The sequence below is a fragment of the Plodia interpunctella genome, chromosome 1 (assembly GCF_027563975.2).
Source record: "Plodia interpunctella isolate USDA-ARS_2022_Savannah chromosome 1, ilPloInte3.2, whole genome shotgun sequence".
NCBI classification, from domain to species: Eukaryota; Metazoa; Arthropoda; class Insecta; order Lepidoptera; family Pyralidae; genus Plodia; species Plodia interpunctella.
Window position 1 is genome coordinate 12,502,661 of NC_071294.1, and position 15,154 is coordinate 12,517,814.

Sequence of the window (15,154 nt, forward strand, 5' to 3'; positions counted from 1 at the left end):
AATATTATCGATATTACAATACGTGGAAAGTAGATTATTTTTATTTTTGTAATAGCATTTCGCTTGCTATATTTATCAATATTTTATTAATCAATTCTTTTAAGAAATATTTTCCTGAAAGTTGATTATCAATACATATAATAAAATTGAAGAAAGGCTTCTTCATGGAATATACTTAATTACTAATAGATGACGAAAATATAGTTTTGGAAATTTTTGTCTGTGTGTCTGTCTGTCTGAACGCGCATCACTCGAAATCTACTGGACCGATTTGCTTGAAATTTGGTATGTAGGTACCTTATATACCGGGTTAACATCATAGATACATTTCATCCGGGTAAATGGTCAGGTTCCCGTAGGATAATTGAAACACTAATTATAATATGAATCAAAAATTCCTCGGAATCCGGGTTAACATCTTATAGACATTTCATCCCGGAAAATGAGGGTAGTCCCGTGGGAAAATTAGATACATTTCATCCCGGTAAATTGTCAGGTTCCCTTAGGATAATTTAAAACTAATTTTAATATAAATCAAAAATTCTTCGGAATCCCGGGTTAACATCTTATAGACATTTCATCCCGGAAAATGAGGAGGGTCCTGTAGGAAAATTAAAAATCCACGGAGCAGATTTACTTTAAAATTTTGTAGAAAGGTGTAAACAGAATATAAATAATTTTTTTAGCGATAAATGTCTGATATAGATAGAAGAAGGTATCAATTTTCAATTTAATTTTGTTATATTTTAGTTTTGAACATAAAGATAATAGATGGCGCCACCAAGACTTTTAAAACGCGCTATGGTTTCGCTCAGAGTATATATATTATACTTCCGAAACATTGTTTTGAAATAAATTAGTATTCAGCCAGAACATTCAGCCAGATCAATCAACATATGCATACTAATATTATAAAGAGGTAAGCGTTTGAGAGCTACCAAACCGATTTCAAAAATTATTTCACCATTAGAAAGCTACATTATCCGAGATTGCTATAGTCATTTTTTCTTTGAATGAAATAAATTTGTACTCAGCCAGATCAGTCAACATTTATAAAGTAATCCGAAAAAAAAGCGCTTACGAAAATCTTTACGTTCGTGCGCCCCACCACTGATTATACATACGTGCACACAGTGTACTACAAAAATATAGGCTTTTAGTAGATCCATAAAAATGTCCGCGACACAATATTATTTATAGGCATTTTATATGTAAAAATATATTGTAAATGAAAAGGTGCATTTTTACAATTATTATTACTCAAGCATAATAATCCTTATGATTAAACGTATTGAGTAAGTATTGAGATTATTTCATCGTCAAGAGAATTTCACGAAGATATTTTTTTTTCCTTTACAGCACATAAATTGGATTAATAGATTCTGAAATATCGTGAAATTAAAAAATCCGCACGCCGAGTTATTTGAAGTAGGTACTTTTATATTGTTGAACACGGCACGCGGCGACGGCGGCTCGCGGTGTAACGCAGAGCGCGGTCAAGCCCGCAATGAAATCCTAAGATTTTTAGATACTTATGTCGTGCACAAGATAATTTTATTTATTTTCGTTGTATTCATACAAAAATTGTTCAGTCATCAGAACATCAGTTGTCAGAACAACTTTCTCTATCTACTTTATTTAATTCTTTATTAAAACTAAATTTACAATATAATACAATATATTGCCCATAAAAACAATATTAGTACAAAATAATACAATTGTGCATACATATGGACCAATGGTGGGCCTCTTGCTAAGCATCTCTTCCAGCCTTTGGGTAGTGAGAGAGGATAACAGAAGAGGGTGGGCGCATTGTGGGCGCAGTATGTATCAATATACTCTTCCGTTACTGAGAGACTGACTGACTGACAGACAGCGTACACCCAAAACTGCTGGGCGGGAAGCTGAAATTTGGCATGTAGGTGAGTGTAGGAGATGGTTTTTGGAAATTCTACTCCGAAGGAGGTGAAAGGGGTGAAAAACTGTAAATATGAAAGTTCGTGACCGTTGCATCGTTGAAGTTAGTGACTTGAAAATTTGGATTTTTGGTTGTTTACAACAAAGTTGTAAACAACCAAAAATCCAAATTTTCCACCAAAGATGTAAATCCAAAGCACCGTTGAGTTAGCATCCCATAACACAAGTTTCGAACTTACTTTGGGGCTAGCTCAATCTGTGTGGTTTGTCCTAATATATTTATTTATTTAAAGTAATGCACACGTCTTTCAGATTTTTCTGAAAATTAACCCTCAACCCCTTCAAAAGGGGGGTGAAAGATTGTATGGGACTTAATACAATTTTCAAGATAAAAAGCTGAAAATTGCCACACTTACTTTTTGTAGTAAATAACAGTAATATTAATACAAAAAATGTTTATGTTTGTGTTTAATAAAAAACCGGGAAATAAAACGTCATGGAAAATGGGATGGCACTTGTTGCAGAAAGCGGGAGTGGGAAGGAGACACGTAGTGGGTAACGGGACAGAACACATTGCGAAAAACATGATGGGACATAATAGTAGGAAACGATACGGTATATCTACTTTACATAGCAGGAAGTGGGATTGGACAAGTTTGCGGGACGAAACACGTAGCGGGAAACAGGAAATTGAACTAAAGATGAGAAAAAATGCGAATTTGAATCATACATGTTTACCAGTCTTACAGAGTACGTGATAAAATTACTGAGATTTTGCTATGAAATTCACGCGGGCGAAGCCGCGAGCAAAAGCTAGTTAGAGCAACGTTGGTACGAACCTTCATAGACTCAACCAAACAGCCATAAAATCGTAAGAACTCTTTCAATCGATACATTATACAACTTAAAATTTCGGAGAACAATTTCTTACCTAACAATTTTCTATGTAAATGAGGCTCAAATTGTTTGCTGAAATTGGTTATATCTACACATAAACAATTTTATGTACCCTTAAATAATACTCCATCAGAGCCTACTTTTTTACTTAGAAAAAAGCTTTACCGAAAAATACAGGACACGGATTAAATGAAGAGCTAGTATAGAGTAATAAATAAAATTAGAACAAATAAAAGGAGGAACTAACTTTATTAAGTCTTGGAGCTAAACAAGGAAGTTTGGCCATCCGGCGTTTCCTTTCGGGAGACACCGAGGCTGCGGGAAAAACAATTAGGGAGAAGTTAGACTCCGGGTCGCGGAACACTAGACGCGGGACACGAGACGTTGGACACGCGACGCGGGACACGTTCCAGTGGACGGGGATGCAGGCGCGAGACGGAAATTAAGGGTAGCCTGATTCTTCTTTCATTTATTATTCAAAAATTTATTCATTCAACTTGTTTGTGAAAAATTGTATATTTTACTAAATAACTAAATAAATATTATATGCCAGTCTTTGTTATCTCATGCAGAATTACACGCATTCTCTTCTTTTTCCTGTAGTCAAAATTTTATCAATTGTTAGATTTCCGGTGCTCTCACTAAACCTTTTCAGAATATGCTTTTATTGTAAAGTTCCTACAGTGAATCGTCTCTTATGGTACGAATGTATGATCATCATAATCTCAACCCTCTCAGAAAAGGGTTCTGAAGTCGGACAGGCAGACGGCTGCAACCTTCTTATAAGGTTCGCAAGCAGAAAACTGAAGTCTACATCTAAATATATTTCATTATATATTCACACCGACTTTTAAATGCTTCAAAAACTTTTCTAGGAATTGACGGGGCATTCAAATATTCAGCTTTAGATTTATCGAATGATAACCTAATCTCACTGCACTTTGCGACCGTATAAAAAGTATGCAGTTTCACAAAATACGAATCTGGTTATTTTACTCCGCTATGATGCAACATTCGACCGTCATTTTTATCAAACTTTTAACAATATAACTTTTAATTGAAATGACCGCGTAATTTTGTTTCGCGTTAAAAATAACAGATTTGGTTATCGCTTTAACTTGCTAGTTTAATTGAGTTATCAGTCTCGAATACGCAATGAGGTGTCGGCGGAGGATCGCCCGGGGCTGCTGGGGCGATGTTTCGGTTTGGACGAGTGAGGCACGGGGTACTCTTTAGTGAGATTAGACAGAAAATGTGTAGATTGTTTAGGGCTGTACAAAGTCTAAGCGATTATATTCCTTTATTTTAGGTGAGAATTGTGCTTGTACTGAGTATGTACCTGACGCAACAATAACCATTTACGATTAGTAAAATCACGTTGGTGTATCACTGTAACCCCTAAGCAACGAAAAGTATCCTGCTGTGAAATAACGGCAACTTCTTCATCCTTTGACCTAAGGAAGATTGAAGCGATGCACATTTTCGATTACGTAAGAGGAAATAATTAAACATAGGTCGTTCAGTAACTTCCTTGTCTATGTAGCAGCCCTGCCTGTGGCGTATTCTAAAGAAGGCTCTCGTAGCGGACGTCACGTAGCGGCCTCCATGTGACGGGGTCCGCACGGACATTTAATGTGCTTGTGCGATATTCCTCGCGCGTCACCGGCCGGAGCCCGGCCTCCACTTACGTGAGGGCTGCCTGCAATCAATGTGCCGACGATTTCTAATCAACGTTGCGAATTAGCAGGCCGCGATGGTTGAAAAATTCAATATTCTTATATAGCTCATTTAATGTTGCCAGATTTACTTCACTTGTTATCATATTTCTACTTCTCAGACTTTTTCTACCAAACGAATGTAAACTTATAGAGTTTACATTCGTTTGGCTAGGAATGTAGGTCGACCTTGGACATTTTCAATCCACTGCTATATTCTTAATGTCATCAGACCAGCGCATTTGCCGTCATCGCTGTGGGCGTGATGCCACCGTCCCCACTCCGCCAGAAATTTTCAACATGAATTTTCTTTTCGGGCGACATGACGAGCCCATTGCCATTTACGCATAAATACATATTTAACAACAACTGACAAGACAACGACGATTTTCAATCGTGTATGAATCAATAATTTAATTAGTAATATTTTTCCCAACAGTAGAACCGAGCCCTATTAACTAGTGCTGTTGGTTTTAATCAAGCCAGCAGTATCTCCATACGGCAGATCCTCGAGCAATAAATCAGGAACACTTAGTGACTCCACTCGCAGCCAGGATTAACTAAAGCCACATTCAGCCAGCCTTGTTGCTGAACTAAAATCAACTTCGGAAATTTTCGGGAGAATTGTTTGGTATAGTGAATTTTACACAGTTTAATGCGTCATCTGAAGCGTCGAAATTATATCATCATTTAGGAATCTAAGAACATCTAAAAAAATTAAAAAACAATAAATGCTTTACAACAATAAACCAATTATCTATAGCTACTGTGATTGGAACTGTAGCGCTTTTATTCTTAACCCGTTGTAACATTATTACGTCCTGTATCATAATTATTTATATAATAGTCACATTTAATTCGTAGTAATAGTCACATTTAATTCCTGAGGTTGTTAGACATGGTAATACTACACAGAAATGATCAGCCTTGAACGTACATACATATCTATTTCTACTGACATAACGGTCTCTGGTCTGCAGTTCTTTAAATCTTCTAGGTTTCTACTGCTTTAAGAATAAAGGTCTATATTTCCAGACGCGCCATCTTGCCGCAGCGGCGGGGTCTCAGTGGTGGGGGCGGCGCGGGGGGAGAGCGTGGTGATCGTGTGCGAGGTGGACGCGGACCCGCCGGCCGCCGTCTTCAAGTGGAAGTTCAACAACTCCGGCGAGACCATCGACGTCGCCGCCGACCGCTACACCTCCAACGGCAGCGCCTCCAGTCTCAAGTATGCACTTTTTAATGCCATTGTTGTTGTATGCACTTTTTAATGGTTTGTTTGTTTGTTGTTGTATGCACTTTTTAATGGTTTATTGTTGTAAAGCATTTATTGTTTTTTAATTTTTTTAGATGTTCTTAGATTCCTAAATGTTGATATAATTTCGACGCTTTAGATGACGCATTAAACTGTGTAAAATTCACTATACCAAACAATTCTCCCGAAAATTTCCGAAGTTGATTTTAGTTCAGCAACAAGGCTGGCTGAATGTGGCTTTAGTCATCTGCAAAATTAGCCTGGAGATTATGAAAACAATTTCGTTTTAAGTTATTTTACAAACATACCTAACTATGTTTGTCGTCTATGTAGACGTGGGAACTCCTCAACGATTTACTGCCCTGACATTATATTTTGTCACACATTAAATGCAATAAGATTTCTCTGGCAACATGCAATTTCATGTTGCCAGAGAAATCTTATAAAAAACTTATTTGAATCCACCATTGAATTAGTAGGTAGGTACTACGTCGGAGTACTAATTCCATGGAATTCACCTCTTCACTATTCTAAAATTCATGTGACATCTTAAAGTTTATTACTGCGACGTCTTTCAAATATTTTACATACTTTGTTGACTGATCTTACTTTCTATTCAGGTACACGCCTGTGGCAGACTTGGACTACGGCACCTTGTCGTGCTCGGCTTCTAATGAAGTCGGCGCCCAGGTCGCGCCCTGCGTCTTCCAGATGGTAGCGGCTGGTATGTCATGATTAATAATCTTAATAATATTCTTCTACAATATTGTTTTTTAATCTTTCACTTTTTTGCGATGTCTTAATTTAATTATTTGCCCAAAAGTATCTCAAGTATACACACAAAAAAAAATAGTTATCAATTTAGCATTTCAAAGTCTTAAAAAAGTTCTCGTACGAAATAATGGATGTACAAAAAGAATAAAAACTTAACTCTACTATCCACCTGTGTCCTCAGCTTTAACTGTTTGATTCCACCAGGCAAGCCGCACGCACCGCGGAACTGCACGCTGTGGAACCAGACCGCGGAGTCGGTGGAGGTGTCGTGTGTGGCGGGCTTCGACGGCGGCCTGCCGCAGCGGTTCCTGCTAGAGGTGTTCACCGAGCGCGGAGACCCCAGGTGACAATAATAATAGACTTTTCCTCTTGTTGCTTAATTTCCCGGACTGCCTTGTCGTCTTACTGACGTGTCATAGCATAGCCTACTTTCTCAACTATATATTTGCGCCTAACATATATTAGTACTACTTATGTTTCAAATGAATAAATATTGAAGACAACTAATGCAAGCCACTGGCCCGGAGTTCCTGGGCATAGCTCACCGACAAGTTGTTTACACCTAAACTATGAATTAAATTGCAATATAACGTGTGAAAAACTTATACGAAACACTACGATCCCTTATAAATTAAACAAAAATAATGACAAAAAGGAGTGAAATAAATATGGCCAACGTCCAAGACTTGAACAACAAATAAAATGTTAGAATCCAATTTGCGCGTGACTCGTTACAAGCTGAGATTTCTTTGCCATCTAAGTACACATTGTGACGAGCGACATCGGAGTGGGAACCCGTGTCAACATGCGGGCCTCATTAGAGTTGCTAAACAGCTTTAATTATGAATTAACTTGGAGCGTGACGCGAAGCCAGGACGCGGGGAGCTCCCTTCAAATGATACATACGTCGCGTTTCATGTTTGTTACATGTTGTTCTATCGTAAATAACAACATTCAAATTAATATGTTAATAATTAAAGCCGAAGTTGTTTATTTAATTTTTAATAAATGATACAGAAATTGAATAAAAGTACAACATAATATGTATTTGCAACAATAACTATTATAATTTATAATTACAAAAAAAGTTTTGTAAAAGTACTGCGGCAGAAGTTTCCGCGAAGTACGCAAATGGTTTCTTATTTTATTCGATCATGCAAATGAAAAAAAAATAATCGGAAGGCTATTTTATTTCAATCGAGTGCCGAAAAGAGTAGGGTCGCTATATTTAAAAACAAAAAATAAGTAGATATGAATAAATATATAGACATATGAAAAAATCACACAAATTGAGTTAGCCCCAAAGTTGAGGACTTGTAGTACAGGATACTAACTCAACGATATTATATTTTTATAAAATATACATATGGATACATATTCAAATTCAGTTTGAAAAGGTGACCATTAGACTACCAAGGTCGTCGTTGCTTGCAGAGCGAACCTGACGTCGGAGGAGCCGTCGTGGACGGTGCGCGGGCTGGAGTGGGACGTGCGCTACCGGCTGGCGGCCGTGGCCGTCAACAGCAAGGGCCGCTCGCCGCCCGCCAGGATCGACGACGTGCTCTTCAGCGACGTCGAGAAGAGAACAGGTACCTTCCATAATTAACACTATTCAGCATCGTGACAAGGGGAAATTCCTAGTCTCCGCCGACCACCATGGGAAACAGGCGTGATAATAAGTACGTATGTATGACCTAATCATATAATTGGATGACCATAAGGGAGGTGCTCATGTGATAAACATGCAAGAAAAATGCATTTGAGAAGACGAAAGAAATGCAGAGGACATCATAAATCAAAGCAAAAGCAGACGCTTTCGCATCTCGACAGAAAAAAACATAGAATTTAGATTAATTTGCAACTTTTATGTTAATGTACATAACTAATGATTATTTCTCACGCGTTACTCTTATCGTATATAGTAACTTTACTTTCCCGTTATATTCATTTCTCAAACTATAAGTAATAAATAATAATAAATATATTAGAACAAATCACACAGTAGATGAGAAGTGTTGTACTACCATTCTTGAAATATATACTTACCATAGCAGCAAACTCAATATCAAAGCACTAAGGACCCCGATAACATTTAGCGGGGGAGGCATTTACCATCATTAGAGGCTATTGAGACATACGAGCGGCGCCATAACTAGTTTTTGTTCTAAATCACTCAGCGAAACTCAATTTGAAGGGTGAGAGCGCGTCCCCGGGGACAGCGGTGAGTGGACTGCTGGACGAGCGATGGTAAACTTTATGTTACAGTACAGAACTGAGATTCTGAAAAATAAAACGTAAACCTATGTAATCTATAGTGTTTTATGACAAATAACCGATTTAAATCCTGGTTAGCTTGAAAGGACATTTGTAAGATAGCTCCTATAGAACTCAGAGGCAAAAAAGAGAATATTGTAACTATGAATAAGATCCAGGATATGCTCTATATATGCACCAAATTTTACCAATTCCCGCGAATCGTATTGTATATCAGAAAATTTGCTCGTTTATTGAAACCGGTTGAAAACATAAACTCCGCGCCTTACATCGCCCGATCGGAAAATATTCGCTTAACATTTAGATTGAAATCGAGCGCAATAATTTTGAAATATGTAGTAAGTAGAATCATGAATAGTATCTGTTATATTTTTACTTGGCTGAACCAATAAACGTATATTTTGGAACTGAACAACTTTGTACTATACTAGTGTCCCAGTTTTTATGAAAGGCGAAGTTGTGTTGTGTCAATTACCAAATTATTGAAGTTTTAAAAAGTTTTATTAACGAATAACTAATTATGGCTCTATTAGTAAATGTATGTGGGTATATTGTTGGTGTAGTTTGAATAGAGATTGGTGGTTGTTTGTTCATCATCATCAGTAGTTTGACGACCTCGGTGGCGTAGTGGTAAAGTGCTTGCCTATGAACCGAGAGGTCCCGGGTTCGATCCCCGGTCGGGTCATGATGGAAAATGATCTTTTTCTGATTGGCCCTGGTCTTGGATGTTTATCTATATATGTATATATTATTAAATATAGTATCGTTGAGTTAGTATCCCATAACACAAGTCTAGAACTTACTTTCGGGCTAGCTCAATCTGTGTAATTTGTCCTAATATATTTATATTTATTTATATCATCGGCTTTCCCACTTTATGTGGCGTCTGTACAGCATGTCAGTCTCCTCCACTTCTCCCTGTCTGATGTTAACCGATCTGTTTCTTCCTTTTTAGCAATATTCTGCCTAACGTGCTCAATCCACCTCTTCTTCGGCCTGCCTCTACTTCTTTACCCATTCTATTTAAAATCCACAACGTTATAGACTTCCTCTCACATATTCGTTCCTTATCTTATCCATCCTTGTCACTCCACACATGCATCGAAGCCTCCTCATCTCCGCAACATGCAATCGCCTTTCATCCGTCACCTTGATGGCCCAACATTCCGAACCATACAAAACAACAGGTCTGATCACCGTCTTGTAGATCTTGCCCTTGAGTTTGAGTGGTATTCGAAAGTCGAGGAGGATTAATTGACATCAAGCAGGCGGCCGGTCGTAGAATATAAGCCAAAACTTTTACAAGTATGTTCATATATTTTTTTTGTACATACTGTAAAAAAAGAATTTTTAAATTTGTTTGTCATAATTGTACGAAAAATAAATACATGAACTTTAAAGATGGTTTATGTGAAATATTTTGAATACAGAATGGAGCATGCAAGCTGCTCTGCGATCGAAACTAAAACAGAGAATGTGCCAGCTGATTCTCCTCACTCGCAGATTGTAAATGTCAATCAAGGAAAGGGCTGTCACTCGTTACCACAAATAAGTCAAGCGACGCAACTATTGGCTCTGTCTAGCCCGTAAGGGACAAAAATGTGATACCTACTGTATTTGTACGGAATAAAGTGTTCCCGTCGTATTGCACGGCGATAGGCGCGTCGCCTGCGGCCCTCAGATAATCCCATTTTAATTAAAGCGGATTCGCCGAGATTGATCAAGAGGCTCTCAGAATGCGGGGCTCAAGCCCAGCTCGCCCGCGACTGCGACGAGACGCCCCTGATTGGCGGGCGTCTTGCAGGAATTAGCTGCCGCTGAAACGTGACGAGGTCAATAATAAGTGGCCCTAATACAATACACGTGCAATTTGACTATCATTATGTACCATTTATATTAACGCACATTGCAAATACTTGAATTGATACCTTTTAGCAGTTGTGGAAATTAGGTACGGCCTACGGCCACGGTTTACGTATTCTTACTAAAATTTAAAAAAAATTATACATTAATTTATATTTAAAAAATGGTAAGCCCTTCTGGCATAATAGGGACCAACACTGTTTGAATGAGTTTCTTTCGGCATTTCTTCTCAGCAGTGGTCGTTCCGAAATGCTAGTAGTTTGTAGCTTTGGTAAACATCATTTAATTTAGAATATGACGTGAAAAAGTGCCTGTGAAAGCCTAATTTCTAAATAAATTATTTGATTTTGATTTGATTTTGATTTTACTTCACTGAAACGAATAAATAGCTTTTTTTTTCATTATATCAAGTGATTTTTATTTTTAACCCGCGATGATAGAAGGAGGGGAGTTACATTAAGTGTAACTCGTATCTGTACGAGATTGTGCGTCGGCATCGTAGCAGCCAATAGCTTAGTCGATTAGGATTTAGTTTTTTCATTTGAAAAAGAACTTAATGGCGAGCATTTTCTTATGTTTTGAAAATATGCGTTCGAAAATCGTCATCTCTTTTCTAGCAGATGAGACATGCTGGCGACTTCGGAGGGGGTTTCTTAAATTTAGTTTCTATTCTCGCATACTTTTAGTGATATCTACTTTTGAACTTTCGCGTGGCATAATCATATATTAAACGCCAGGATTAAACCTGAGAAATTGGGATCAAAACGAGGCGATATAACAGCCAATTCCATTACTAACACCTTCAATACAGTACTTCATGTGTAAGATGTATAAACCCAAGTTTCCAGTGCCCTTTGGAAATTGTGTGGGAAATCTTGTACAAATTGACGCGTTCACACGCAGGACTTCAGAGTGGGAGGATCGCGGGGGTGGCCAACTGTCCTTTAATTTTTCGCCTGGCAGCGCGCCGCCCCCGTGCAGTCCTACTATTGAATCACGTCTCTTTGATTTCATTTACTCACCTGTCCTGATCCCAATTTTATGAGAAATCGACATATAGTGTAATCTTCACTTGATGACCTTAAATTAGACTTGGTTTAAGAAAATTCAAAATATATTTTTAATTTTTCTTGGATCACAATTTAACTGCCAGTCTCTAACGTAACGATTATGTAGGCATAGCTATAGTAGTCGCCTATGTACTTCACAACTTAAGCATTCTATAAATAAGTAGAGATAATCAAACAATCATAAATCTAACTAAGACCGGGAACCAATATTTTGTGTTTGTCATATATAACTTCAGAACATTCGCAAAGAGATAGTGAAGATCTAGATAGATGTGAAACTAAACCCGAACACAATATCAGAAAAAAGTATTTACTTTTAATAAGAAACGAATGAAAATAAAACGTCGTTAGCTGTGGACGCGGTAAAGTGTGACCGCAGTTGATTCATAGTTTATTTATTGAAGCCAAGAGAACGTGTCACACTGAGAGCGGTTCTCCTCGGTGCCGGCCACAAACCCCGCCGCGGAAATTGAAAGCAAACAGATATTTGTCGCGAAATCACCAATCGAATCTAGGTACTTTGATCGCTTTGTTTGTGCGCGAATGAAAAGTTTATATTAAAAGTAAACACAAATTGCGTTACTTGCAATGAAATGTGGCATTGCAGTTGGTTACACAAACAGCACACTAAGTTATCTGACTATTCCGAATGTTTATTCAAAAACAGTTCAGACTTATCTTGTATACTGTAGTCATTTCATAAAATTAACAATATCAATGTTCTTATCTACTAGAAAGTTAAATTTTGTTTCGACATGCTCATCTGGGAGTCCCAGATGATAAATATTTAGAGTATATGTATAAAGTGTTATAAATATAAAGTCCAAAAATAATTACTAACTTTTTTAAGGATTTATATTAGGGATGAGAATCTGAAATATATATATTGAATTGAATTGAATTGAATTGAATTGAATTGAATTGAATTGAATTGAATTGAATTGAAAAAGTAGGACTCTATGCATATATTGTGTCTTACTTATTCCATGAAATGAAGTCATCTTTCAATTCGAATACGCATCAGCTGTCCATGGCTCGACTAAACTCATTTATTGTCGGCTCCTCGCTGTCGTCCAAATGTTTAAATTTAAACACATTGCTGGTTTTACATTGCGGTAAATAAAAGCAGTCATTCAAATTACTCAATGTTCACGTACTCGCGTCGGCATGTGTCTGAGTTCGGCGAGAATGTGGAGCTGGCATAAAACAAAAGGCGGCTCAGCGACGCGCAATCCGCGCTCATACATCAGCTGAAGCGGCGATTATCTCGCCGCCCGCGCTCCCTTGCATCCCGCCCTGACGGATGGACCGACCCACCCAAACAAAAATGATATGTTTGCCAGAGTCGTTGCTGTCCGAAACTCGCATAGATCCTAGATCTCCGCTTTGTGTTGATCGAGCGAGAGCACAACGGATTTATGAGCGAAGAGACAGTCGATTGCATAGTGATGCATAATGATGCAAATAAATGAAGCGTTTTCACGGATAGAATAAGCTAGGCATTTTTATCGAAAAATATTTCATGGAAGCCAAGATCTATTAGGTAATTTGTATAGATAAATCACATTTTGCATTAAATATTGCAACTGAAACAAAATATGCTGAAAGATCTATTGCGAAAATTGTTATTTTCGCCTTTTTAAACGTTTTTTTCCAGTTCACTCTGACCACGTTCCCTGCACCTGCACCGCACGTCGAGTGCAGCGGACACGCGATTGAGCTACCTACGCGGTACACTCTTGTATTGGAGCACCTAACAGTGTCATTACCATATTATTATAATTTTACTAACTGCTAGTTTCCGCTTGAAGTATGACTTGATTTAAAGCCCGATAGAATTTTCTCATTTTAAAAAATTCTCTATAAATATATTATTAAAGAATGTCTAACAAATAATAATTTGCAAAAACAAAATTTTTGTTATAAGCTTTTATCGTCGTCACAGAGACATTCATTCACATAAGAGCATTTAACGTGACAATAAATACATCCTATATTGTTGTTTAAACGTCGTCCTATTAAACGTAAGTATACTAAATTTCAGCTCAAATTTTGATGAGATAGAAAGCTCCATTTCAATGAAATAGGAACAAAAGAGTATGGGACAAGTTTGCGGGACGAGACACGCAGCGGGAAACAGGAAATTGAATTATAGATGAGAAAATGCGAATTTAAATCATATATTTTTACCAGTCTTACAGAGTACGCGATAAAAAAAATACTGAGATTTTGCTATGAAATTCACGCGGGCGAAGCCGCGGGCAAAAGCTAGTTTTAAATATGAACAAATGCTACACGATTCGAGTCGATGGGCCCGCACTGTGGTCTCGCAGATATATGGAGACATGAATTTTGTTTTTAAAGCACACAAAGTGTCGGCACCGTATATCGCCGCGATCGTGCGAGGTGCCGTAAAACACGCAGGCGCTGTGGCTCCGGGATCGTCTCGGGGCAGCGAATTGATGCTCTTGTGTGATCTTAAGATCTGCCAGGAATTGATTGAGCTATTTATAGTTTTCTCAATAAAATCAATACTTGTTTGCCAGCTTATTCATAGTGTTGAAGTGGATATTAATATTGCAAAAGTTTCAGAAAGTTTTATGTTAATGGTAAGTATATATGATTGGTACCTACAAAAACTCTAAATCACCGACACTACATCGATCATGCACAAATAACTGATACCTATTCATCACCAAAGTGTGATCAATGACAGTAATTGTTAAATGAAACGGCATTACTATTAATAGTCGTTGTTATCGGCAGGAATCGGAATGCAGCGCAATATTCACAATATTTTCTATTAATTGGGGGAGGAAAAATACAAAACGTGCGATAAATCAACGCGTGAGTGAGGGCTACGATTTGTGATTCGCGGCGGCGCGTTTCTGTATTCTGACTGGGTAGGATTGAAAACACATAGATATTGTGCATTTCAAACTATGTTATGTAGTTCCGAAGTGATCACATTCTTAAAATATTATTTGAAAAGTATTTATTAAAGTTAGGACGATATACATCTCTTATTGACGTCAAAAATATACTTCTAAATCTACCTCCGACTTCCAAAGCGTGGGTGAAGAAGCATCCCAAAAAACTTCACAGCTTTTCTCCAAGGACGTCAACTCGATCATTTTTTTCGTTTACACTAATAAATAGAGCGATCACTCCTCGAAGGTGGAAGAAAATAATCGAAATATCTCACGGCATATTCATCACGAATACACAAAAGCTAGAGTGACGTCACGAGCCGGACGACGCGAGCACGGATGGGACGAGATAGATGATCCTGTGAACAAAGCGTCAATGCGTCATTGTTTCCGCACTAGGCACACAGTTGTCCCGCAAATCTGTCGCGATTCCCGCAGTAATTAGCAGTTTGCGGCGCGGCG

At 37.8% G+C, this 15,154-nt stretch overlaps 1 protein-coding gene and 1 long non-coding RNA gene across 5 annotated transcripts in view; one reads left to right on the forward strand and one right to left on the reverse strand.

The window, feature by feature from the left end:
* Positions 1–15,154, forward strand: part of side-II (sidestep II) — a 458,967-nt gene that overhangs the window by 430,784 nt on the left and 13,029 nt on the right. For 3 of the 4 annotated variants that reach the window (XM_053747702.1, XM_053747619.1, XM_053747784.2), the window contains 4 exons: positions 5,565–5,754; positions 6,402–6,505; positions 6,760–6,898; positions 7,990–8,144. In XM_053747702.1, coding sequence (XP_053603677.1) covers positions 5,565–5,754; positions 6,402–6,505; positions 6,760–6,898; positions 7,990–8,144 — 588 coding nt within the window. Of the gene's footprint in view, positions 1–5,564; positions 5,755–6,401; positions 6,506–6,759; positions 6,899–7,989; positions 8,145–10,259; positions 10,448–15,154 lie in introns of those variants that run through there. The other variant, XM_053747856.1, reaches the window with a different exon arrangement.
* Positions 8,011–12,344, reverse strand: LOC128671692 (uncharacterized). Its single transcript, XR_008404873.1, has 3 exons — positions 12,077–12,344; positions 10,442–10,646; positions 8,011–8,148 (listed from the first exon to the last, which is right to left on the reverse strand). It is a non-coding gene; the product is annotated as an uncharacterized LOC128671692 (long non-coding RNA).